At 49.1% G+C, this 24,777-nt stretch overlaps 1 protein-coding gene across 3 annotated transcripts; it reads right to left on the bottom strand.

Moving 5' to 3' along the window:
- Window positions 1-12,831: 12,831 nt before the first annotated feature.
- Pigv (phosphatidylinositol glycan anchor biosynthesis class V) lies at window positions 12,832-24,507 on the bottom strand. 3 transcript variants are annotated; one of them, XM_032896515.1, is made up of 4 exons: window positions 24,100-24,507; window positions 21,153-21,271; window positions 16,459-17,580; window positions 12,832-13,669 (listed from the first exon to the last, which is right to left on the bottom strand). In XM_032896515.1, the coding sequence occupies exons 2-4, from the start codon at window positions 21,228-21,230 to the stop codon at window positions 13,388-13,390; spliced, it is 1,482 nt and encodes a 493-aa protein (XP_032752406.1). In that variant the 5' UTR covers window positions 21,231-21,271; window positions 24,100-24,507; the 3' UTR covers window positions 12,832-13,387. The 3 variants fall into 3 exon arrangements, with proteins under 3 accessions (XP_032752406.1, XP_032752405.1, XP_032752407.1); XM_032896514.1 differs by lacking the exon at window positions 24,100-24,507 and adding an exon at window positions 23,661-24,012 and having other exon boundaries at window positions 12,866-13,669; XM_032896516.1 differs by lacking the exons at window positions 21,153-21,271; window positions 24,100-24,507 and adding an exon at window positions 19,572-21,125 and having other exon boundaries at window positions 12,866-13,669.
- Between the last annotated feature and the right edge of the window lie 270 nt (window positions 24,508-24,777).

The raw sequence follows: 24,777 nt of genomic DNA, 5'->3' as shown, positions 1-24,777 counted from the left end.
GGTCAACAAGAGTATTTGTCACATTAAGAAAGGAAAGGTTGATAAAAGGAACTTTACAGATTTCAAAAAAAAAAAAAAAGAAAGGAAAGGTTGGGCTGGAGAGATGGCTCAGTGGTTAAGAGCACTGACTGCTCTTCCAGAGATCCTGAGTTCAAATCCCAGCAACCACATGGTGGCTCACAACCATCGGTAATGAGATACGTTACCCTCTTCTGGTGTATCTGAAGACAGCTACAGCGTACTTATATATAATAAATGAATAAATCTTAAAAAAAAAAAAAAAAAAAAGAAAGGTTGGGTTGGAGTGATGGCTCAATGGTTAAGAGCACTGACTGCTCTTCCAGAGGTCCTGAGTTCAAATCCCAGCACCCATATGGTGGCTCACGACCATCCATAATGGGATCTGATGCCCTCTTCTGGTGTGTCTGAAGACAGCTACAGTGTGCTCATATACATAAAATAAATAAAACGATTTTGAAAAAAGTAAGGAAAAATTACTGGGTAGTGGTGGCACAGGCTTTAATCCCAGCACTTGGGAGGCAGAGGCTGGCAGAGCTCTGTGAGTTCAAGGACAGCCTAGTTTACAGAGAGCTAATTCCAGGACAGCCAGAGCTTAAAAAAAAAAAAGAAAGATTTTTATAAAATCTTTTTATTTTTCTGATTTTATTTGTTTTGTTTCTCTTTGTAGCCTTGGCTGTCCTAGAACTTGCTTTGCAGTTTGAAATTGGCCTCAAATACATAGAGATCTGCCTGCCTTTGCCTCCCAAATGCTGGAATTAAAGGTGTGCACCACCACACCTGGCCGTTTTTTTTTTTTTTTTTTTTTTTTTTTTTTTCGAGCTGGGGACCAACCCAGGGCCTTGCGCTTGCTAGGCAAGTGCTCTCTACCGCTGAGCTAAATCCCCAACCCGGCTCGGTTTTTTTTAAGACTTATTTATTTATTCTATATAAGTACACTGTCGCTGTCTTCAGACACACCAGAAGAGGACATCAGATCCCTTTACAGATGGCTGTGAGCCACCATGTGGTTGCTGGGAATTGAACTCAGGACCTCTGGAAGAGCAGTCGGTGCTCTTAACCTCTGAGTCATCTCTCCAGCCCCTCAGATTATTATTATTTTTTAATTGTATGTGTGTGAGTGTTTTGCCCACATGTATGTCTGTGCTCCGTGTGTGTCTGATGCTTAAGGAGGCCAGAAGAGGGCACCAGATTCCTTGGGATTGGAATTACTACAGTCAGTCTGTGGGTGCTGGAAATCAAACCCCGGTTCTCTGTAAGAGCAGAAAGAACTCTTAACTGCTGAGCCATCTCTCCAGCCTCATAACAAGACAGAAACCCAAGGACTTGATGGAGCTCTGAGCGCAAAGGTGAGCATTTGGCCCCGTTCATGGTCTTCAAGGTAAAAAGCAAATAGCTCTTGCCAATGCTTGTAATTTATACGGAGAAAACCAGTCCTTTGCCTGTCAGTGTCTGGACTTCAGACAGCAGGGGAGTCACGGCACCCAGAACAGCAGCTGTAACTGGAGTCACTGTTATTAAATTCATGGTAGCTCACAGTCCTCTCCTCCCTACAGCCGCCTCCTTCTCAGACCAAACAAGCGGATAAAAGACGGACACGATAGGCACCATCACCTGGAGTCTCACCTGCGCAGCTCCCCTCTGCAAGAGGAGCACGTGACCTGCCGTACCACAGGGGGCGTGGCTTTGACAGGCACGGATCCTCCCTTAGTTCTAGGGCTTCAGGTGCCGCAGAGGTGCTTTCTGGTGGGGGGTCTCTCTGGCTGTGTCTCCACCAGGCCTGTGCACACATGCCAGCCGCCTCCTCCCTTGTGAGGATCTCAGAACCATTGGATTCCGCCGCCTCCTAACAACCTAATTTAACAATAATTATCTCCTTCAAGGTCCTAGCTCCAGACACACATGGGAGGGATGGATTTAATACGTGAATTAGTGAGAGACACAATCCAGTCTGTAACATCTGGAATATCGTGTACTTCTCGTTTCATAGTTTCATCGAGGTGTTCTGGGGGGATCCTCTTGGTTTTTCCTACCATACAGACCTTTCTCTACGGGCCAGAGTCAAACGGCCTAGATCAGGATTTTGTGTGGGGGTGATGTGCACATACATGTACTCTGCCTGCATGCAAGTCTGTGCACCACTTGTAAAGAGGCCAGAACAGAGAGAGTCAGAGCCCCTGGGACTGGAGTTACAGATGGTTATAAGCCATCATGTGGGTGCTGGGATCAATCCTTGGTCCTCCGGAAAAGCAACCAGTGCTCTTTTCGGTTCTTTTTTTTTCAGAGCTGGGGACCGAACCCAGGGCCTTGCGCTTCCTAGGCAAGCACTCTACCACTGAGCTAAATCCCCAACCCCGCAACCAGTGCTCTTAAGGGCCAGCTCTTTAGCACTAGACTAGCTGCTAAATGGAGTCACTTATCACTTAATTATGGCAACCCATTCTTAGAACTTAGCAAACATCAAGTATACTGACAAGAGATAAATGAGCAGACTGGAGAGATGGCTCAGCGGTTAAGAGCACTGACTGCTCTTCCAGAGGTCCTGAGTTCAAATCCCACAACCACATGGTGGCTCACAACCATCTGTAATGAGATGGGATGCCCTCTTCTGGTGCGTCTGCAGACAGCTACAGTGTACTTATAATAAATAAATCTTTAGGGGTTGGGGATTTAGCTCAGTGGTAGAGCGCTTGCATAGGAAGCGCAAGGCCCTGGGTTCGGTCCCCAGCTCCGGAAAAAAAATAAATAAATAAATAAATAAATCTTTAAAAAAAAAATAAAAATAAAACAAAGTCACCAAAAAAAAAAAAAAAAAAAAAAAAACCCAAAAATCAAAAATAGAGGGAGGGGAGGAGAGAGGGGAGAGGGGAGGAAGGAAAAAGATGCACGTGTGCCTCTAGTGGGAACTCTGCTGCTCTCTGACCAGGGTTTGCACTGAATGACCTGAGCTGCTTGTCTGTCTGTCTCTCTTTTTCTGTCTTTTTGAGCTATGCTCTGTGTAGTCCAGGTAGGCTTTGAAAGCCAAGCTTACCAACGAGTGTTGTCACTGTTCCTGGCTTTTTTTTTTTTCCTGTAAGGATTCAGACGCCTCAGAGGCCTGTCCTCAGTGCTTACAGTTGTCATCACTGCCAACGACAACACATGAGCTTCCGTCGGCACGTGGTCACAAATAAGCAGAGCTGACGTTTGGTTACTTGTGCGGCAGGAACGGAGAGCATCGAACGCTGCGCTGGAACGGATCTTAGTGTGTTCAGAGTCCAGCCAGGCCGAACCTCATCTGTCTCCCCGAGACCCTTTCTAATATCCATTTTCACAGCCACTGGGGCCTCAGTAGTTTACAGAGCCAATGTACTATAGCAACTGATTAAGTACAAAATTGTTAACTATAAGCCAGGTATGGTGGCCCACACCTCTAGTCGCAACACTTCGGGAGGCAGAGGCATGTAGATCTCTGTGACTTTGAGGCCAGCCTGGTCTATACAGTGAGTTCCATGCTAGCCAAGGATATATAGTGAGATCCTGTCTAAAAGAACACTACTACTTATGGTAGTAATAACTGTACCTGATAACTACAGAGGAGGGTAATGATGGCGAACTCTTTAGGAGAGCCAAGGACACCGCTCAGTTGGTCGCTGGAAGATGGTGGCACACTCCTTTAATGAAACTGGGTAGCCTCTCTTTAATTGTGACTATATCCTGGCGATTCCAAATAACGTTGGTTTAAAAAAAAATAGTCCTTTCTTCAACCCGGGCATAGTGACACACACCTTTAATCCCGGCACTCTGGAGCCAATAACAGATGGATCTCTGAGTTTGAGTCCAGCTTGTTTTGTGTGTGTGTGTGTGTGTGTGTGTGTGTGTGTGTGTGTGTGCGCGCGCGCGCGCGCGCAAATAAATCCCCCCACAATTAAAAAGACACGAGCAAGCAGGAAGCATCTATACTGTTTAGACCAGAGAGTAAAGCCAAGAGTTTGGCGTTTCTAAACCCGGGACACCTGCCCGGGCTGGACAGAGCCCTTCGGACATTGGAAACATGTGGTGTGCTCTTGCTTACTGCTTCTTGTCTCTGCACTTGCAGGGGACACAGACTAGCTAGTTGCTGGTATCTCCGGGTGGGATGCTACGGAGCTGCTTCTGCGACTGTCACTGGGGAAACACACTTCCGAAGTTCGTGCTACAGCAAGGGCGGGAAGGACCTGCAGCTACAGGAGAGGAGTGTTTAGGACCCTAGCCCTCACGGGAACAGGAAGCCGGTTGAAGGAGCAAATTCCTCCCTTCTTCCTCTGGCCTCACTATCGCCCTCTGGTGGCCTTTGTTGGCAGAGCCCAACACTGAGGCTCCCGGCAGCAGTTACAAGATTTTCTGCACAGCGCACCACCAGTATCTGTCTCATATCTGGGAAAGAGAAAGCGGATGGGGAAAAAAGATTTTGGAGCATAGAGCTAAAAAAACAAAAACAAAACAAAACAAAACAACAACAAAAAACCAGTAATTAGCAGCAGAGATGTATTTATAAGATGCATATGGAGTTGGACAATTGGCTCTTCATGCGGGCAGAGGTTCAATTCCCAGCACCTACAAGGTGGTTTACTACAGCTGTCTATAACTCCAGTCTCAGGGGATCAACGCCCTCGTCTGGCCTCTCTGGGCACTTGCATGCCTATGATGCACATGCAGGCAAAATACTCATATAATTAAGATTTAAAAGAATATATATAATATATATTAATACATATTAATATATATTTGCAAACAAAGATTACATTTAATGGGGCTGAAGAGATGGCTCAGCGGTTAAGAGCACTGACTGCTCTTCCAGAGGTCCTGAGTTCAATTCCCAGCAACCACATGGCGGCTCACAACCATCTGTAATGGGATCTGATTCTGATGCCCTCTCTGGTGTGTCTGAAGACAGCGACAGTGTACTCATATGCATGAAATAAACAATATTTTAAAAATTGTATTTGATTATTTATTGTGTACCTGCATCTGTGTCCTTCACATTTGTGCCTATGTGGCAGTTGGGGGACAGTTTACGGGACTTGGTTTTCTCCTTCCATCACGTGGGCTCTGGGGACCAAACTCAAGTCAGCAGGCTTGGCTGCAAGTGGCCACTGAGCCATCTTGCCGGCCCTAAAAAGCAAATTTTTTTTTTTTTTTTTTTTTTTCTTTTTTTTTCGGAGCTGGGGACCGAACCCAGGGCCTTGCGCTTCCTAGGCAAGCGCTCTACCCCTGAGCTAAATCCCCAACCCCTAAAAAGCAAATTTTAACCTCGTTCCCCACACAGCCTCCAAGTGGCTGAACCTTAAAATTAACAGTGGAGCCTCCTATAGGACACCACTGGCAAAAGTTGGGCATTTCCCAAGGAGTCCCTACTCCTCAGTCCCATGTCCAAGGTGCTTATGAGGAGAGTTGTCAAGGAATAACTTCCAGAATCCTGTGTACAAGAAGGAGGGGAGCCCAAACAGACAGTGGCCAAGGACTCCTTCCAATAGGAAATCCAGGTCTGATCAATCTGGTCCCAGGAACAGTTTTTGCTCTGCCCTGGCAGTGAGGATTAAGGAGGTTTTGACCAGAAGCCCCACCTTTCCTTGCTTCCCTTTTCTGAATGGAAATCCGACCCAACTTCACCCTTTCTTGCTCCGCCCACGGGCACTGGGTGTGTCTGTGAAGGGCGGACAATTTGTTTAATGCGTCAATGCCACCAGTAACTGCCTCTGAAGCGGGACTGCGAGCTTAGGACTACGTGACACGGGACTCGGGGTGAATGTATTCTGTAAGGAAAAACAGGTATTTGGCTCAGAAAGACACTGACATACAAGGATCTGAGACTTCTTCCTGAGCGCTGGGCCAAGCTTTACTTCCTCATAGGGACTGCCAGGTTTAGCTAGTAAAAGTGCAGGATTTGAATTTCAGATAAACAACCGAGAATTTCTCAGTGTAAGTTATGTCCTGTGCAATATTTGGAACATGGTTAAAGGAAGAAATTACTTATGATTATCTCTTTCCCCTCCCTTGCTGCAAGTGTGGCCACATGACAGGCCTGCTCAATGGAATGTCCTCTGGGCTGACCTGACCCCTCCTTGCTCCTCAGCAAGTACAGGAGTCTGGGAAGCCAGGCAGGCCTAAGTCACTCAGGAAACAAGGTATGGCCTCCCCAGGTCTTGACAGGACGGGTCCCCGTTCTCAAACCTGCACTGTACCTACAATGGTAACGAGATAGAAACCTCTGGGTTGGAGAGATGGCTCAGTAGGGCAAGAGATGCTTTTTGCCGCTAACCTCATGACAAGCTTTTGATCCCTGGAATCTAATGGTATTAGAAGAGAGCCAATTGGGGTTGGGGATTTAGCTCAGTGGTAGAGCGCTTGCCTGGGGGCAAGCGCAAGGCCCTGGGTTCAGTCCCCAGCTCAAAAAAAAAAAAAAAAAAAAAAAAGAGGAGAGCCAATTCTAGAAACTCTCCCCCCCTGTGTGTGTGTGTGTGTGTGTGTGTGTGTGTGTGTGTGTGTGTGTGTGTGTGTTTGCAGGTAGAGAGAGGGAGGGAGGGGAGGGAGAGGAGAGAGGGGGAGGAAAAGGGGAAAGGGAGGGGAGAGGGGAAGGGGAGGGGAGAGAGGGGGGGAGGAGGGAGGGGGAGGAGAGAGAGGGGAGGGGGGAGGGGAGAGGGGGAGGGGAGAGAGGGGAGGGGAGTGTGGTAGCTCAAGTGGCTCACTGCTATGATCCTAGCAGGGAGACAGAATAATCAAGAAGAGCTCTGTGAGTTCTGGGCCAGCCTGGTCTACATACTAAGTTCTAGGCCAGAGAGGGCTACAAAGTAGATCCTGTCTCAAAAAAGGCCTTGTTATAAATGAACCACTGAATTTTGGGAAGTTATTATATGGTGGAAGCTTACCTTCACCTTCATTCCCAACACCTGAGTTCAGTCTCCTTTACTCTCTTTTCTCTCCCTCTTCCTCCCACCCTCCTTTTCTTCTTCTTGGGGATTGAACCCAAAACCCTTTTAAAAAAAATTACTGGGGGCTGGTGGGCTGGCTTAATGAATGAAAGCAGCTGCTACCTGACCAAAGACCCGAGTTCAATCCTCAGGCGGTGCTGAAAGAGCAACTGATCTCCACTCGTGTGCTATGGCACGCACACACCCCCAAAACGAAATAAAAGGTTTTGAGGCTTTGTTTGTTCGTTCGTTTTTAAGTGCTCACCGTGTGGCCTAGCATGGCGGCACACACTTCAATCCCAGCACCGGGGAGGTAGAGGCAATTTGAGGACAGCCTGATCTGCAGAGTGAGAATTCGAGGATAGCCAGGGCTACACAGAAAAACTGTCACAAAACCACGGTGGGCGGGAGGAGTCCTCATTGTGTAGCCCAGGTTAGCCTGCCTCTCGTCAGTCCACTTTAGCCTCCTGAGTGCTAGGATTGGAGGACGCCAGTCTTGCTGTGAGCATGCTCGATGCACACTTCCCTACCGGCGTTGCTCCGCCCCTGCCAGCCTCCCCGCAGCTTTTCTTCCCCTTTGTGTCACTTGGGCTGTTCGATTACCTGTGCTTGTGTGTGCGAGCGCTGAGCCACACACCTTCATGTGGAGGCCACGGGCCAACCTTATTTTATTTCAGGTGGGAGTGACCAGGCTGGCAAGATGCTAACCACACAGGAGGAACAGAAAGGATTAACCCACCCAAGGATATGAGGATGCCTTCTCTCCTTCCCTCCTCCCCAACCTCTGGTTTTTTAAGATAGGGTTTCTCTGTGAAGCCCTGACTATCCCAGAACTCACTCTGTAGACCAGGCTGGCCTTGAACTCAGAGATCTGCCTGCCTCTGCTCCCAAGTGCTAAAGGTGTGCAGCCTCCAATGCCTGGTTGGTTCTTCCTTCCTTTCTTTCTTTTTCTTTTTCTTTTTTTTTTTTTTCCGGAGCTGGGGACCGAACCCAGGGCCTTGTACTTGCTAGGCAAGCGCTCTACCACTGAGCTAAATCCCCAACCCCTGGTACTTTCTTTCTTAAAGATTTATTTATTTTCATGAGCACATTTTAGCTGTCTTCAGACACACCAGAAGAGGGCATCAGATCTCATTACAGATGGTTGTGAGTCACCATGCGTTTGCTGGGAATTGAACTCAGGACCTCTGGAAGAGCAGTGCGTGCTCTTAACCGCTGAGCCATCTCCCCAGCCCATAAGCATCTTTCTAAAGGCTAGCCATGTGTCGGAATGTAATTTTTACCATAATTCTGTGGGACTATGTTATTCCTATCCATGTTCAATGCAGTCTTTCCTCAGTGACCCAGAGAACTGGTCCCAGGGTCTATGAAGGGAACCCCAGGCACAAAAATACAAATGACATAGGTCTTGTAAATAACCTATGTAAGTAACCCTCTTATATCTTTCAAATACATTATACTATGCAAGTGGCATATAAACAGTTGTACTGTGTATTTAGGAATAAATAATAATAAAAAATAAATATACTCAGTACTGATCAGTTTTTTTTTTAATTTATTTAATGTATATGATTACACTGTAGCTGTCTTCAGACACACCAGAAGAGGGCATCAGATCCCATTACAGATGGTTGTGAGCCACCATGTGGTTGCTGGGACTTGAACTCGGGACCTCTGGAAGAGCAGTCAGTGCTTTTATCACTGAGCCATGTCTCCAGCCCTAGCTTCTTTTTCAAAGTTTTGGTTTTTTTGTGGTTTTTGTTTTGAGACAGTCTGTTTAGGCCTGGCTATCCAGATACTTGCTATGTAGACCAGGCTGGCCTCAACTTCCTAGAAATCTGCCTCTATCTCCCAAGTTCTGAGAGTAAAAAACCTGCCCTGTTCAGCTATCTCTGCTGTGCATGGTGGTGTACGTGTACAATCTCAATCCGGGTCAGCCTGGGGATGTGGAGTTTAAGGTCAATCAGGAGATGTCGCAAAAACCCCAAAGTAACATTTACCCTACCACGAGGGGTGACTGAGTTCATGGGTTCTGTAGCTAAGGGGACCGGTTATTTATAATGCACAGGTGAGAAAAGTCAGCTGAGTTCCGTGTGTCTCAAGTTCACACAGCTCTGGTACGCAGTGAGCTGGCTCTGAAGCCAGATCTTAGAGTAATTCCTTGGCTCCCGTCAAGCTGAGCGCTCTTCCCTGATTCACTTCCCATCTGCTGTAGTCACTCTCTGGCTGGGGATGTGGCTCACCCGTACAGTGCTTACCTAGCTGGAGTGACAGGTTTGCCCCCAGCACTGCCAACTCTACCAGGGGATGGGGTGGGGGAAATAATACACTCATTCACTGCTGTGAACGCTTTGAAGTTTTTATTCTTATGTGTTCAGGAATTCATGGAGGCTAAGAGAATGTCAGATCCCCTGCAGCTGGAGTTACCAGAGGTCTCGAGCTGCCCAACAAGGGTGTTAGAAACCCCACGCTGGACCTCTGGAAGAACAGTAAGCACTTTCACCCACTGAGCTATTTCTCTAAGGTTTGTTGGTTTGTTTTTTTTTTTTTAAATGTGTTTATGTGCGTTCCTATGTGGGAATGTGCAGAGCAGTATAGGTTGCCAAGGTTTCTGGGTGTTGGATCTGCCAGACTAAAGTTACAGTTTGTTGTACTTGGGGGGTCTTCTGCAAAGAGGACTCAGGGATCTTAACCACTGAGACATCGTCCCAGTCTCTCTTTTTTTCTTTTTTGAGACATGGTGATGTGTTTATAAAAAGATAAAGGGAGGAGGGGATATGTTTGGTGGAGGTGTGGTAAGGTCTGGGGAAGGGGATGCCTCAGCAGGCCCATGCAGAGGCATTCCTGCCCCTGAGGAACCAGCCACACACGACAGTATAGTATAGAATAGCATGTATTCAGGGCATGGGGAGGGGAGTTGAGAGGGTAGTAGAGGCAGAGAAAGACAAGAGGTGGGGGGGGGAGGGAAGAGGAGGAAGAGGAGAAGGAGGAGGAGGAGGAGGAAGAAGAGGAGGAGGAAGAGAAGGAGGAGGGAAGAAGAGAGAAGTAAGTCGAGGCCAGCCGTGAGCATGTGGAGAGAGAGTGGGGAAGGGAAGGCAAGAACAAACAAAAGCAAGCAGCCCCTTTTATAGTGAGTCAGGCATACCTGGCTGTTGCCAAGTAACTGTGGGGCGGAGCTTAGACAGAATACTAACACAGGGTCTCACTATGTAGCTCTGCCTGGAATCACTCTGTAGACCAGGATAGCCTCCAACTCATAGAGAGCCACCTACCTCTGCCTCCAAAGTGCTGGGATTGAAGGTGTGCATCGCACAGGCTGGTCTTGATTTCACAATCTTTCCGTCTCATAAGGGCAGGGACTGCACGAGTGCCACGCATCATCTTCAAATTAAATCTTTAATTCATCCTTGTTATAAAAAAAATTTAAGTAGAGAGAGATAGCAAAAAAGTGGCCTTTATGATTCAGAATTTGCTACTTCTGGGCCAGCAAGAGGGTTCAGTGGGTGAAGGTACTTGTCCTCAAGCCTAACATGCCTAGTTTTATTCCCAGGACTCACATAATAAAAGAACTAATGCTCAACAAGAGGACTTCCACATGTGCTATAGGGTGTTGGTGTTCACACACACACAGTAAACTGTTGCTTTTTAAAGAATTTACCACTTCCCTAATGAATGCTCCTGTGTACTGGGCCAGCATCTCGATAAAGACACTTGAGGACAGGAGGCGTGGCTTGGCCTTCCTTAGTCCAAAATAGGCATTAATAAACAACTGGTGAAAAGAATCCATTTAAAATCTCTTAAGCCTCCACACTTTACATTTTTAGATCCAGACTTCCGCTCGCCCCACCCCAGTGGGACTACTAGAGACCCGGCAAAGCTTCCTCTTTTCCCACCTTCATTAAAGAACAAAAAGACATCCATTTCTGCGCCCTCACAGTGTCTGGTTTGTATTTTAGCAGGGTCTTAGAAGGAAATGACTTTTCTCTGAAACTGTGGCCGCCCAACCCAGCTGTGGCATTCTTAGACCTAGAGTAAACAGGAAGCTTCCCGCCTTGGGCCCTTCATGTTCCTCCCTCAGACTATTAAAGACTGTTAATAGGCCGGTAAGAGGACAGCTGCTGGCCATAAAGTCAGCCCACTCCTTAGATCCTCGGCGGCTAAGCCTCCCAGGCCAGAGGCCCGGCTCCTCCAGGTGTGCGCACCTAGCAGGGGTCCCCAGGTGTAGGGTATGTAGCGAGGAGCTCGGGGGACAGAACCGGGGAGACCGCAGCAGCTCTGTGGGGGGTGAGTCACCCCTCCCAGGAGAGGAACAATCGCTTCTGGTTATCCCCCAAAAGGAGGCAAAGTGCAGTAAAGAGAGACCAAAGGGCCCCGGCTCCTCCCACACCCTTTGCGGGGGAGGAGGGGGAGTCCTAGGATTTGCAGCTGCTGGTGAAGCAGCAGCAGTGTCTGCCAGCTGGAGGGACACTAGGGGAGAGGTGTTGTCTTTTGCCAAGAAGGGCACTTGGTGTCTTGGCAGAAGGCAGAGGGCTGCCCCAATCTGTGTGTACATTTTCAGTAGCATTTGACTCTGGACCAAATGCTTGGCTGTGCTAGTGCTGTGGTGATGGGTGGGAATGCTCGTTGGCCAGGCGGGCTGGAGGCTCCCACAGAGGGTGCTGGGCCTCGGCCAGGAGCTTCCCTTCAGCTGGCAAGTAGAGCTTTCTGTCACGGTTGGAGGGAGTGTGTCCAAATTCCAACTCTCAGCTTCCCAGAAGCCACTGCTGACTGCCATCTGTTTTGAAGGATGCTGCTTATTGGAATTTTTGGCCCAATGGGGAGTAAGAAGGATGACGACAGAGAGCCAAAATTTTTACCTGGCTCAAGAAATGCACAAACGCTGCACAGCAGGGATGCTGGTTTTTTTGTTTTGTTTTGTTTTTCTCCATTTATACAGGGTCGTATTCTGTAGCTGCCCTCAAACTCACCTCCAGCCTCAGCATCCTGGAGTGTAGAGATAGGTGGGAGTCACCACATTCCTCAGGGTCAGTGACACTACTATTAGTAACCAAAGGGAGCCAGGAAGCAGCACATGCTACAGTAGACAACCTTGGGCTGACTTCTCTGCAATGTTCCCCCACGAGTGCTGCGGTGTCGGGGCCTCTGACTCACACCTACCAATCAAGCATCTTTGAGAATGGAAAACCCGCCATCCTGGGTTACCTTTCCCACCAGGTGTCAGGACTCGCCCACAGCTTCTATTCAGAGTGGTTCTCAGGGGTGGTGGGGAGGTTCTTTCCGATTGATCAAAGGAAATGGGTGAGCCTCCGGGTACTTAGACTGTGATCTCTTGTTTAAGGTAGCCTCAAGATTTAAGGCCTAAACCACACCCCAGGGAAGGAGTCTCCTCCTTAATTTCAGAGACGGGGGAAAGGCTCTGAAGGTACCTTTAGATCATACAGCTGGAAAATGAGGAACCAAAGCCGGTGCTCTGATCCAGGTGACATTTATTACTGAAATAAGTACCTCACACACTTTATGCTGAGTTCTACCCCCAACCCACTGTGGTTTATAGAAACTAGTTCCATAGTTCCAAAAGTGTGGAGTATACTTTTACTCCCAGCCCTCAGGAGGCAGAGGCAGGAGAATCTCTGTGGTCAAGACCAGCCAGAGCTACACAGCAAGTTCTAGGACAGCCAGAGCTACACAGCAAGTTCTAGGACAGCCAGAGCTACACAGAGGGACCTTGCCTAAATCCCATGACCACCCTCCTCCAGAAAAAGGTAGTTCATTGCAAAAAGGAGTTTTTAGATTTTCTTAGTCTGTAAGACACACACACACACACACACACACACACACACACACACACACACACACATCATAAAGAAAACTTCAGAAACCTCTCTTTTAGAGCAGGCAGTTCCTTTTTCCTTCAGTCATTACACTGCACTGTCTCCATCGTCATGAATGGACTAGGCTGTTGCCTGTGATTTGAGCAAACATTTAAATTTACCCACCAGGCCAGGCAGTGGTGGCTCATGGCTTTAATCCTAGCACTCAGGAGGCAGAAGCAGGTGGATCTCTTGAGTTCCAGGTTAGCCTGGTCTGCACAAACCTGGTTTACAGAGTGAGTTCCAAGACACCAGGGCTAGGCAGAGAAACCCTCTATGGAAAAACAAAAAGATGAAGACTTACACATGGATCAGAGGTAGGTTCAAGATTGCCTCGTACTTGTTGACCAGAAGATTTGAGACAGATCTACTGAGCAGTGAAGTTACTCCCCTAAATTCACCCCGCCCAGGATGAGAGGCTCCCATTTTCCCTTCTTAACTGGCCGCCAGAGAGACATGGGGAAATCCCACTGGACAGTGCTCCAGGAGTGTGCAGGCAGTCCTAGTCGGGGTGTCTTACAGCTTTCAGACCAGGCTTAAATTAGCTTCCAGCTTGCCCTAGAGTCCAGGTCAAGTCCAAGGCAGGAAGTTGCAATGCAGAATTAGTCCCAGGAGCCAGTAGGTCAGGAAGTAGACTAGAATGCATTTTGTGACTGGAGAGCAGGTCTTCCAGTTGTATAAGAGTTTCATGACACAGTTTCTGGGGGCCTTTTGTCCTGGTGGGGAATTCTCCTCAAGAAGCTTCTGAGGGGCTGTGTCTACACATCTCAACAGTGGTTCTCGATCCTGAAGCAGGTAAGCTGGAAACCAGTACATGATGGGAGTGGAAGAGCCCAGAAGTCGCGTGAGAACCTGGAAAAGCCATGTTGGTTGGAGCATCAGTGATGTGGCTGGGTAATCATGGCCTGACAACTAAAAGTCACACTGGAAAGCAAATGCAGCAAAAGCTGTAGATCTGCCTAATAACGACGTATACACGTCAGCCAGACCAGCCTTGAGTTACCGACAATCAGTCTAATTACCACGATAACCGGCCAACCACTACAGAAAACTCCATGGGCTCTAGTTTTCCCCAAGGTCTCTACATGTTATTCTGCGTTGGAGGTGGGAACCTGAAGAGGCTCCTTAACACAAGGGGCGAGAGCAGAGAGTCTCGTTCTTCTTTGTTCAACCTTTCCCATCTCACAGGAGTTCTGATCCAAGTCTCCAAGGGCTCTCACCTCCTTGCAAAGTCTGAGCTTGCCTGGCACTCCCTTCAAAGCTGATCCCTTTGTAGACACAAATTACAATTCTTTTATTTCCCCTAACTACATGGCTCAAAGAACATCACAAATTGTCACAAGTGGTCAGTGTAGGAACTTCCTTGGAGACAGCCAAGAACTTCAAAATTGGAGATAAAATCAAACCTCTGGGGTTGGGGATTTAGCTCAGTGGTAGAGCGCTTGCCTAGGAAGCGCAAGGCCCTGGGTTCGGTCCCCAGCTCCGGAAAAAAAGAATCAAAAAAAAAAAAAAATCAAACCTCTGAACCTGTACTGTCACCACCACCCCTATACCCTGGACAAGACGTCTACTGCCTGTGCTCAAGACACCCTAAAAGGCCAACATGGGCAGTCTGTATACTGGGGAAAGTTCCTCAAGAGAACTGATAGCGTGTTTCTCCACCAAAGATGAAATGAGCCAGTTTAAGTCACATTAGATCACACTAAAGGCAGGCGTGTGCAGGGAAGCGGAGAAGAGGAAGAGAAACAGACACACACATCCAAAAGAGTCTGGATTATAGAGGGAGGAGCCTCTTGGGAAGGCAGGGTAAGCCAGACAGGGACTGAGGGATGCTGGGAGAACCAGGAAACCTGGTCTGTTCTGGTATGTAAAATATGCACCTCAGTCCCTTGTCCACGGTGGAAACCAAACAAGAACCTCCTTTATCCCTACAGTCCCCTGAACTAAAGCCTCTCACAGCCTTCACACCTTTGCTCATGCCCCCTCCTTCCCACCTTTTGTTTTGGAGACAGACTTTTATGTTGTGCAGGCTGACCTCAAATTATGTATATGAGAACGATGATATTGAACTGATTTTTTTTTTTTTTTTTTTGGTTCTTTTTTTTGAGCTGGGGACCGAACCCAGGGCCTTGCGCTTCCCTAGGTAAGCGCTCTACCACTGAGCTAAATCCCCAGCTTGAACTGATTTTTTGAGACAGTTTTCCACTGAACCTGATTCATTGCTAAACCGGCTGCCCAGCACAGTGGTCCTCCTGTCTCCCCAGCACTAGCACAGGTGAGCACCATCACCCCTGACTTTTTATGTGGGTGCTAAGTTGAGGATGCAAAGTCCGTACTGTAAGCGCTTCATCAGTTTAGCCATCCCTCCACTCTACGCGCCTCTTATATATGGGAGGTTGTTTTGTTTTTCACTCTTTAGAATCCATTTTAGATGTAATACCTTCGTCCCTTAGTGAGTTAAGAACTTTTCCACATCCACAATAATTATTACACTGTGTGTGCGTGTTATTTCAGAGCTAGGGATTGAACTCAGGGTTTCGCACATGCTAGGCAAATAATTATGTCCCACTAAGGGATCCTCTCAGCACGACTGTACCAGCCAATCTGGACTTTTGTTTCTTGAGCAGGATAGCAGCCTGCAGTTCTGTCTGAGAGCTTACTGTAAACACCAGGCTGGCCGCCTTCGTCTGACAACGACTTCTCTGCTTCCCGACGCTGGGATACAAGTGGGTGTCACCATGTTAGGCACATTTTATTTTTTGAGACAGGGTTTCACTGTGTAGTCCCAGCTTGCCTCAAACTCAGAGACCTATCCACTGGGATTAATTTTTTGTTTTGTCTTTTGAGAGGGTTTCTCTGTGTATCCCTGGCTGTCAGGGAACTCACTCTGTAGACCAGGCTGGACTCAAACTCAAGAAATCTGGCTGCCTCTGAGTGTTGGGATGAAACTATATATATATATATATATATATATATATATATATATATATATATATATATATATTCATCTAACGGCAGTACTATAATTTGAAACAAACAGGGTTTCACAAAGACCCAGGCTGGCTTCAAACTCACTATGTAGTCAAGACTGAACTTAGTCTTCTCTGTCTTTTTGAGGGAGGCAGGTCTCATTATGTACCCTTGGCTGGCCTGCCTGTAACACAGAGCTCCCCTCCCAGGTACAGGGACTGCAGGCAGTCTCACGCAGTATGGGAAGGACCTGAGGTCTTCATGCATCCTAGGCCAGCAGTCTACCAACTGAGTTTCCTCCGTAGCGTCTATGTTATCTGTCTATTATGCCTGTCTCTGTGTTCATAGCATGAGGCTCACTAAGGAAACACTTGTGTCTTACTCGGGTTCTCATTTAGATTCTGGAACAAAGAAAGCCTCAGGTTCGTGTTCCTCAGGTTACTTAGCCAATGTGGGTCTGAGGATTGCTTTGTAGCCCAGGCTGACCTTCATTTAAACTCTTCGCCCATCCTCCTCAGTGAGGATTACAGTGTATCTGATCTCATCTGTCTGCTCTAACACCTGATGACTAAATGAAGCATGGGTCACTGAATGAGAAAGTTACCTGTCCTCCCTGATCTTCAGCTTCTACCTGTACCCACACAGCCACCGCAGGCAGAAACCCAGCTCACCTGGACATGCATGCACAGACCTCCAAAGGCCAGCAGCGCTGCAGCGTGGACCAGGTACACAAACACCTTCGGACTGAGGAAGCCAGGATGGGGCTTCTCCAGGCTCTCCCTGTCCTTGGTCCTTTGCAGCCCAAGGGTAAGGCAGAGCCAAGGGTGGGCGGTCACATATGTCCAGGTTGCCCACACAACCAGTACAGTCACTGGTGTAGCTAGGAGAAAATTCGGCACCTGTCTGAGCTCATAGTATCGCAGAAGACCGACGTTCCAGTAGACATCCTGAATATAGCTGTATATTAGAGGAGGAGCCCGGGAGCACCACGGGGGCTCACTGTCTCCTGCAAGCCGGTAGCCTCTGTCCGAAGCTAGCCGCAGCAAGGGCTCAGGGATGGCGTGGGCTGAGCCTGGTAAGCAGAACTGGGTGTAGGCATAATACTGAAAGAGGGCAAAAGGAAGGCTGACCGTGAGCACTGACAAGCACAGAGAGGCCATGAGCTTGACCAGCCCTTTCAAGGGGTTCAGCACCACCAGAGAAGAATAAAAGCCTCTGCACTGAGAATGCAGGAGGAAGCCCACGCTGACCAGCCCGTTGGAGCGCACCCCAGCGGCAAGAGCAAAGAGCAGCCCACTAGCCCAGCCTCGGCCCCTCTCCAGCTGCCCCATGGCACTGAATGTCAGGAAGGCAAACAAAGCTTCCGAGTAGCCAGCTGCCAAGAAAACACTGGCAGGGCTGAGGCAGAAGAGCAGTGCTGCACAAAAGGCCTGACGAGGACACTGCAAAACCAGACAGCCCAAGTCATGAAGTGCAACCGCGGCCAGCACAGAGAACAGGGAGTTGACAAGTGCTACCGAGACCAGCAGGCAACTGCGCTCGCTCAAGAGGCCCTGCAGGGGCCTCAGCAGTTCAGTTCCCATCAGCAGGGCCAAGGGGAAGCCAGGGAAGAAGGCAAAGTTGTGCTCATAAAGGTAGCCGTGCTCAGCAATAAACAGGAAGTGTTCAGCATCCCATCGAGACAGACCACCCAGAAGACCTTCCACGAGCTGATCCACAGAGCCCGAGGGGGCGAGGCGGGGAGGAGAAAAGGCATCGGCATGGTGGTCTGGGATGATGATATTGAAGAGTGCCTGTGGGTGAAGAACCAGGATGGTGGTGAGTAACTGCAAGAAAAGAATTACCCTTACTAAATACAAAGAGCAGACTTGCTGGCCTGTGCGTGTGCGTGTAGGAAGGGGCGCAATGCTAACTTTAACCCTAAGTCTGACACGAGTGCAGAGGTCAACAAACAGGAGATGCCTGAGTCTACCATAGAAGCTGGGTCAGGATCCGTGCCAACTAGAGATGGACGCAGGAATAGTTCTCTCAGGGGTGAGACTGAAGGAGCCTGCCCGGGGAGGAAGTAAGGGCAGAGAAGAGCTCTGAGCATGGCGCCCGTCAGCGATGAAGATGGAGTTCTCCTGGAAAGGACTGAAGGATCCAGTATGGAGAGGAAGCAGGAAGCCAGCCATGCTGGCATAAGCCTTGACTCTCTGAACTCAGGAGCCAGAGGCAGGCAGATATATCTGTGAGGTCCAGGCACACAAGCAGGAAGGGGGAGTGAGGAGTGAGGTGCAGGAAGCCCCGGGGAGAACAGTGTCTTAGAACCAAGTGAAGGCCATGACTGAGAAACTGTTGAGTGCGGCTCACAGGCCTGGTAAGAGGAAGTGAAGCTGACCACAGACTTCAACAACGTCTCTAAAGGTGACTGGTGACTGATTAAGAGCTATTTCTGCAGAATGGGGGTAAGTGAAGCCACCTAGCCTACAGAAAAGGGAGATTGAGTTTTGCTGTAAGGATGAAGGGAAAAATGGGGTAGTAGGTCCACTGATGTACAGTAAAAAGGACAGTCTCATGTATGGGGGGAAGGGAGTTCAACCTGCATGAGAGCAGAGAGTAAACTTGCCCTGCACACCTAGTGCTGGTTCTGGGTGGCTGGGATGTGGAGGGGCTCAGGGATACATTTTTGCACATCACTGGAATAAGGCAGTGCGAGCAGGCAGGAGGCAGGAGAAACTCGGGCAGGTGAGCTGAGAGAGGGTCATTCCGCTTCAGCAGTAAAGGCGCATGGACACAGTAGGTCGGGGATTTTCCTGAGTGTTAATTAGTACTTCAAAGTACTGGGAAAAGTTGTTACAGATTTGAAACTGCTCGGCAAGCCTGGAAGGTAAGGGGCCCTGCTTCTATGCAGAGGACCTGGGTTTGGTTCCTAGAACCTACAGGGCAGCTCACAGCCGTCCGGGCCTCCAGCTCTAACAAACCAGCTGCCCTCCTTTGGCACTGTGTACCGTATGCAACATGCACACAGACAAAATACTCACGCACATAATAAAATAAATATTTTTTTAATTGTGGAAAGAGGAAACCACGAAACTTAAATGCTGGCTGTAAAGTCGAGCTGTGTACTAGAACTACCCATAGTTTACACAACACCTACAGAATCTAGGTCTCTCTCTTAGTGACTTAAATTAAGATTGGACAGAGCCTGGGCATTTGACTTAAAGAAGAAGTAGACTTTTGTTCATTGTGTGTGGTGTGTCCACATCGCACTGCAAGATGGCTGGTGCGAGTTGGTTTCTTCCTTGTACTACATGGATCACAGACCAAACTCGGGTTTGGAGGCATGTGGCTATCTACTGAGTCATCCTGCCAGTACTGGATTTTAGAATTTTAAATTGGATAATACGTTTTATATATTTATTTTTTTGTGCTAGAAAATAAAATCCAGAGCCTCATATGTTAAGCACAAATCTACCTTTGAGCTACATCCCCCTCCAGCACTGCATCTGTAAAAAGTGCCCCAGGTAACTGATGTGCAAAAACCATTTGAGAGATCAGGAGGGTGAGTGGGATATGGAAATTCATCAGGACTTCCAGGTGGCGCTAAGGACTCACTTTATCTTGTATTTTTTTTTTCTTTAGAAAGGCGAGTTAATATAGTTGATACACTTGTGTTGTCCTTAGGGGAAGCTGTAGGCATGGAGGAGGCAGACACTCTATTTACCAAGACTAGACTTCTGTCTCATGAGTAAAACAGGAGTAGCGGGACAAGAGAGCTGCACGGATGCCTGGGAATGCTTACCACAACAGAGCAGACTCAGCTCTGTAACAGAGGAAGCTGAAGGCCAAGAAACATGGTGGGTTCCACAGATTACAAAGCCAGAGAGAGTGAAAACCTAGATCTGCAGGAAGAGGAGTGAGCTTCAGAGACAGGAGAACGGTCAAAGAAAGGTGCAGGACAGATTCTCTGGGAGCAGTGAACCTAAGCTCTCTGAAGGGAGGCAGGACGGTGAGGCGGGGGATCAGGCACAGGGCGTATCATCTTCTCACTGTTGATACCACAGACATCAACAGAAGCAGTGCCAGAAAGAAAGGGTGCCGGTGTGCGGGGAGTTAAGGCTTCAGAGAGTAACTGTCATGGCTAGGGATGGCAGCAGCAATGGAGGGAGCTCGGGCTACAATGTGACAGCACTGGCTTTATGGCTGGAGGGTGAGAGAGAATGAGACCAATTTATTGTTATGTGTCTTTCTGCCTCATTAGCCTGTCAGCGACTTGAGGGAAAACATGACCTTTCCCTCACAATTTAGCGCAGTTTGGGGAATAAGTACTTACTATAATTTTGGTGGCTGAACTTCAGGGATTTGAGGAAATATAGTGTTTCCAAGCTCACACTGACTGCGAACCCAGCTGCCCTGGCTCCCCTTCCCAGATGCTGACTTGCTGTCCTGCTCCTTGGGTTCTGCCAGGAGCTCAGCTGACACTGGTTCAGAGCCATCACTGAGTCAGGCTCCCCAGCCAAGCAACAAGAGCACAGCTCACTCAAAGATCTTTCTCTTTTTGTCAGTTTCTTCATCAGGCCACTCCGGTGAAAAGACCAGGGACCAGGTGACAATCACAGGTAACAGCACCGGCCACCCAGTTGAAGACCTTTTAATACCCAAGTTGGCAGAACCTGAAGTGGTTCATACAACAGGGGAGGAACGATCAGAGCCAGAAGCTCAGAGGGGTTAAAGAGGGGAGACAGAAAGGGTTTCTACAAAGGAAGCCGCTAGGAGCCCCGGACACGAGATAGAAGCACACGCACGGCATTACATCAACTCAGCCAATCTAGGGTGGTGACCTCTGCTCATTCACAATCATAGACAGAGCAGGACGCTAGGCACCAAATCATTCATTTATGTGCGGTTTTATTAAAGTATGTATCCAGGAAGCCTGGGAGAAGGGCTTGGTAAAGGGGCAAACATACTGAGGACTGAGTGCCTGGGACAGCAAGGAGAGGGTGTCAGTACTGTGGATGCGCATAGGTGGTGTCTCCACTCAAGTCACTAAGAACTCCAACTCCAAGAGAGAGAGCCCTGGGCCACACCCTGAGCTGTCACACACACCTTACAAGCATCTCTGTTGGTAAGACCAGCAGATGCCTACAGCTGCTGGGAAACCCTCAACTTTGGGTAGGGAGCTAGGGAGTGTGGGGGCTTTAGCCTGGGCCTCTACTGCTTCATGTGTAAGACAATGCACTGTTTAAGGCTCTCGCTCACTTCTCCTCAGCATGGGTTCAACCACATGCTGAGGCACACCGAGAAGCGGAGATGAGGACCACTTACTCTTCAGTCCCAGCTCCGGCATGGCAAGAGCACGCTCAGGGGAGGGCTCCAGACTGACCTGTAGCACTAGAGTCAGGACGCGGCAGCTCACTGCAAATCTCAGCACCTCTTTCTGGGACGGGTCCAGGAGCCCCATCCTCACACCATCAGGACTGAGCTTCCTCAGGCTTCCAAATTCTGACACCCAAGGAAGAAAATGTCACACACAGGCCAAAAGCAAATCAATAGCATTTCCTCCAGAAGGGCCACCCACTTCAGCATCGCTATGGCAAACATAACCACCTGACTTCGGGCGGAAGGCAGATGGAGCACTGATGTCACTCTGAGGCCGTGGTCTAGTCAGAGAAGTAACACACAGACAAGCACACAGCTGGAAAGCTAAGCCCACGGAACTTAAAACCTATTCAACTGCTTCTATGTAGGACTCAAAAGACTGGGGTTCAAGGCCCAATTCTGTCACTTGCAGGTTCTCACTCAGTGCCTGAGCCTCAGCGCCGTATGTGTAAACCCGCGCACTATCTGCAGCCCTCCAATCCCACCAACATGTCATCATGGTAAACTCAACTCAACTCCAAGGCACTGCGCAATCCATGCTGTGGCTTTTATTATTCCTATTATTTGGCTGTGCGGTTCCCTTTTGCCCAGAATAATAAACGAATTCCCAAACCAGAGTCCCCAAAGCGGGGCACTGAGCCGTCCTAGAAGTCTGTAACAACACATGCCAGCTTAGCTCTCTGATGTGTGTTCAGCTGGTCTGTTAAAATTAAGTGGAGAAGGAAAAGAAAACCACTGCTCAGCAGGACTTCGGCCAGCTCCCACTGCTAAAACAAACTTAGGGGGAAGACAGCGTCTACCACTAGCGAGGGAATAAATAGCGATTTCCCATCTCTGTGGGCGTGGCAGCAAACTCCTACAAAAACCGATGCCATTCCGAGGCACAGAATGCACACCAAGGCTTTTTTTAAAAAACAATTTAAAAGCAGTCATGGCTCTTACTGTGTGTAAGCCAGAGCCCCTCTTTCTTCTCTCACATGGCTAACCCCTCCAAACTTTTAGGCTTCACTGGCTTTCTGGAATTTTCGGATCCCACTGGACAGCCTTATGTTCTCACTGCCTCTTGCCTGCCATCTTTATCTCCCTATCTGTACTTATGACGACAGGAGTTTTGCGTCTTATTGTTTTTCCGGCATGTTTTCTAGCATGTAAAGGGATATCTGTTCTGGACAGCGTAGAGAATCACCAGTTCTCTGCCTCTAGAACTGAAATCACCGGGCCAAGCACTCCTCCCATCCTGTTTCCTGCAAAAGGCCCATTTGCCACCACAGTGACCCACAAGGCTGAAGGAGAGAAGACACACCCACAAAGTTGTTCTCTGTGCTCACTTAGGTGTGCCACGGCTTACCTGTAGCCACACACATATAAACATGTGCACGCAAAATAGAATCAAAACAAATGTTAAAAATCACAGAAAGCATGGGAGAAAATAAAAAATTCTCTGCTAAGCGAATGGCTGGTTAACTGCGGCAGTACCCCTTCCTCGGCACAAGGGGGAGCCTGCTGCTTACTTCATCACCAGGGGACGCGGAGAAAAGGAGGCTCCTCTAACCTCCCAACTCCATGTAGGCTTACTTATGACAACTCCGTTTAAAGTTAAACTTCTGCACACCGCCAGGAAACAGTATTTTCTGACTACACACGGTATCTCCAACACACGGTATCTCCAACACTGGACTCACTAAACCTAAATGCATCACAGGAACACGCACACCCAATTCCTCTGCCCTAGGATGCCTTTTTTTTTTTTTTTTTAAAACTTCCCTGGCCTCCCATCCGCATGTACAAGGGAGGCAGGGAAAGGAAAAGTACTGAATCCACCTCTACATCTTGATTCTCACTCCCTCCCTCTTTCAAACTCCGGCATCAGTGGCCACAGGAGACGCAACCCACACTCAATTTACAGTTAAACCAAGTAAAATCAAGACAGTTAATGATCTCTCTAGCTATTTTGCCAACTCCCCTTTGAAAGAAGCCCCTTGCCAAATCAGACTCTTAACTGGCCGGATGCTTAGAACCAGCTAGTTTCATTCTTTTAATTTTCCTGTGAGTTAGGCTCCAGAGATCTCATTAGACACCAGTAAGACCGTGTAATTACCATCGCCATTTTATGGATGTGAAAACTGAGGTTCACTGGAGCCAAGTGACACTCCCACCACTTAAAAGCGCCTCTTGCACTGCTTTCTAAAACCTATGCCCACAGTCATGAGAGCCTTTTGCCATAAACACAAAGGGTCTGCATTCCTTTCCAGCTAGGACATCCAAGGCCTAGCCCAGTACTTTCCCTAACGATAGCGCCTGTTGTTGCTGGAAGCTTATGGTGATGGGCCCTATCTGGGAAAATCTGTTAACTCTCTGGCTAAGGCTAATATATCAATGGGTGATGCGTTCTGACCCAGAGGCCTCGCGAAGCGAGCGGCCTCCTTCTCCTAAGTTCCGCGGTACTGGGAGCCCGTTCCAGCCTGCTCTTTTCGGACACAATTCCTACCCGGGACGGGGTAGTGACCCTCACCCCAAGGGAGCCGCGGCCCAGGGCTTCGCCCCTAGGGAACGGCGGGGCCGGGCCAGGCAACAGGGCCGGAAGCAGACGAGGGCCGGAGGCCGCAAAGGAAGAGGCGGCGCCGGTGGCTGCTATGGCGGAGGGGCGGGGCTCCTCGCTTCTTTACAGCCTCCGCCTAATTTCTCTCGGCCTCCGTTTGACAGTTTCCCTCCCCGGAGAACTCCAGAGTTCCAGAGCTGGCGCCGGGTCCTCCGCGCCCGCGCGTCCAGACCACCCCCGCGGAGCTCCAACCTCAGCGCCTCCATCCGGGTCCCGTTCGTCCCGCGCCTGCGCGCTGGCCCCGCCGACGGCGGCCCCGCCCCGCTCCTGCCCGGACTCGGAGCACACCGCCCCCCTCCTTGGCGGCCATGTTGACCCCGGCTAGGGCGGGGGCCGAGGCTGAGCGTCGCACCTTCCCGGCGTGGTGACACCTGAGGAGTTTGCCTCTTCGCTCGCCATCAGTTTGTGCGCGGGCGCTGCGCTCCCAGTCGGGGCTCTCGCCCCAGTCCCCCTTCCGTAAACAGCCTCTGACTTCTCGGTGTGGGCCGAGGCTGGACCGGGTACTGCCCCAGGCCTTTTCACTGCTGCCTGAGCCGCGTGTCCTCTCCTGTCCCGCCACACCAGCTCAGCACAGGACCTGGCACACAATTGACAATATGAATAGGCAAAAGAAAGCCTTCTTGGGGTTTTTGTGGCAAGCAGCGGTACCCAGCGCCTGGGTGAGAAGAAAGTAGGGGAATCCCCCTGACTTTCCCCTCCTCTGGCTATGAAGGACCTCTGCCCTGCTTCATTCAGTTCACAGTCCCACCTCAGGTGACTGTATGGGACGAGGAAGGAAACCTCAGAGAACACCCCCGAGGACTCCTCCCTCAAGCAGTTTCTGTCGCAGGAACTGGCGCCAAAAAAAAAAAAAAAAAAAAAAAAGGAAGCTAATTCAACTAAACCGTCTGTTGGGGAGGAGCGGCCAGTTGGTACCCCTCTAACGGAAACTGTTAGAACAACTTTGCACCCTCCTTAAAGGAAACAGATAATAAATCCTTCTCCGTTGGTGGATTTGTTTCACAGGATTCCAAAGCCTTCTGTGGTTTCA

Source organism: Rattus rattus, chromosome 1 (assembly GCF_011064425.1).
Source record: "Rattus rattus isolate New Zealand chromosome 1, Rrattus_CSIRO_v1, whole genome shotgun sequence".
NCBI lineage: Eukaryota > Metazoa > Chordata > Mammalia > Rodentia > Muridae > Rattus > Rattus rattus.
The sequence above is the reverse complement of the archived record's forward strand: the minus strand, read 5'-3'. Positions and strand labels throughout refer to the sequence as shown.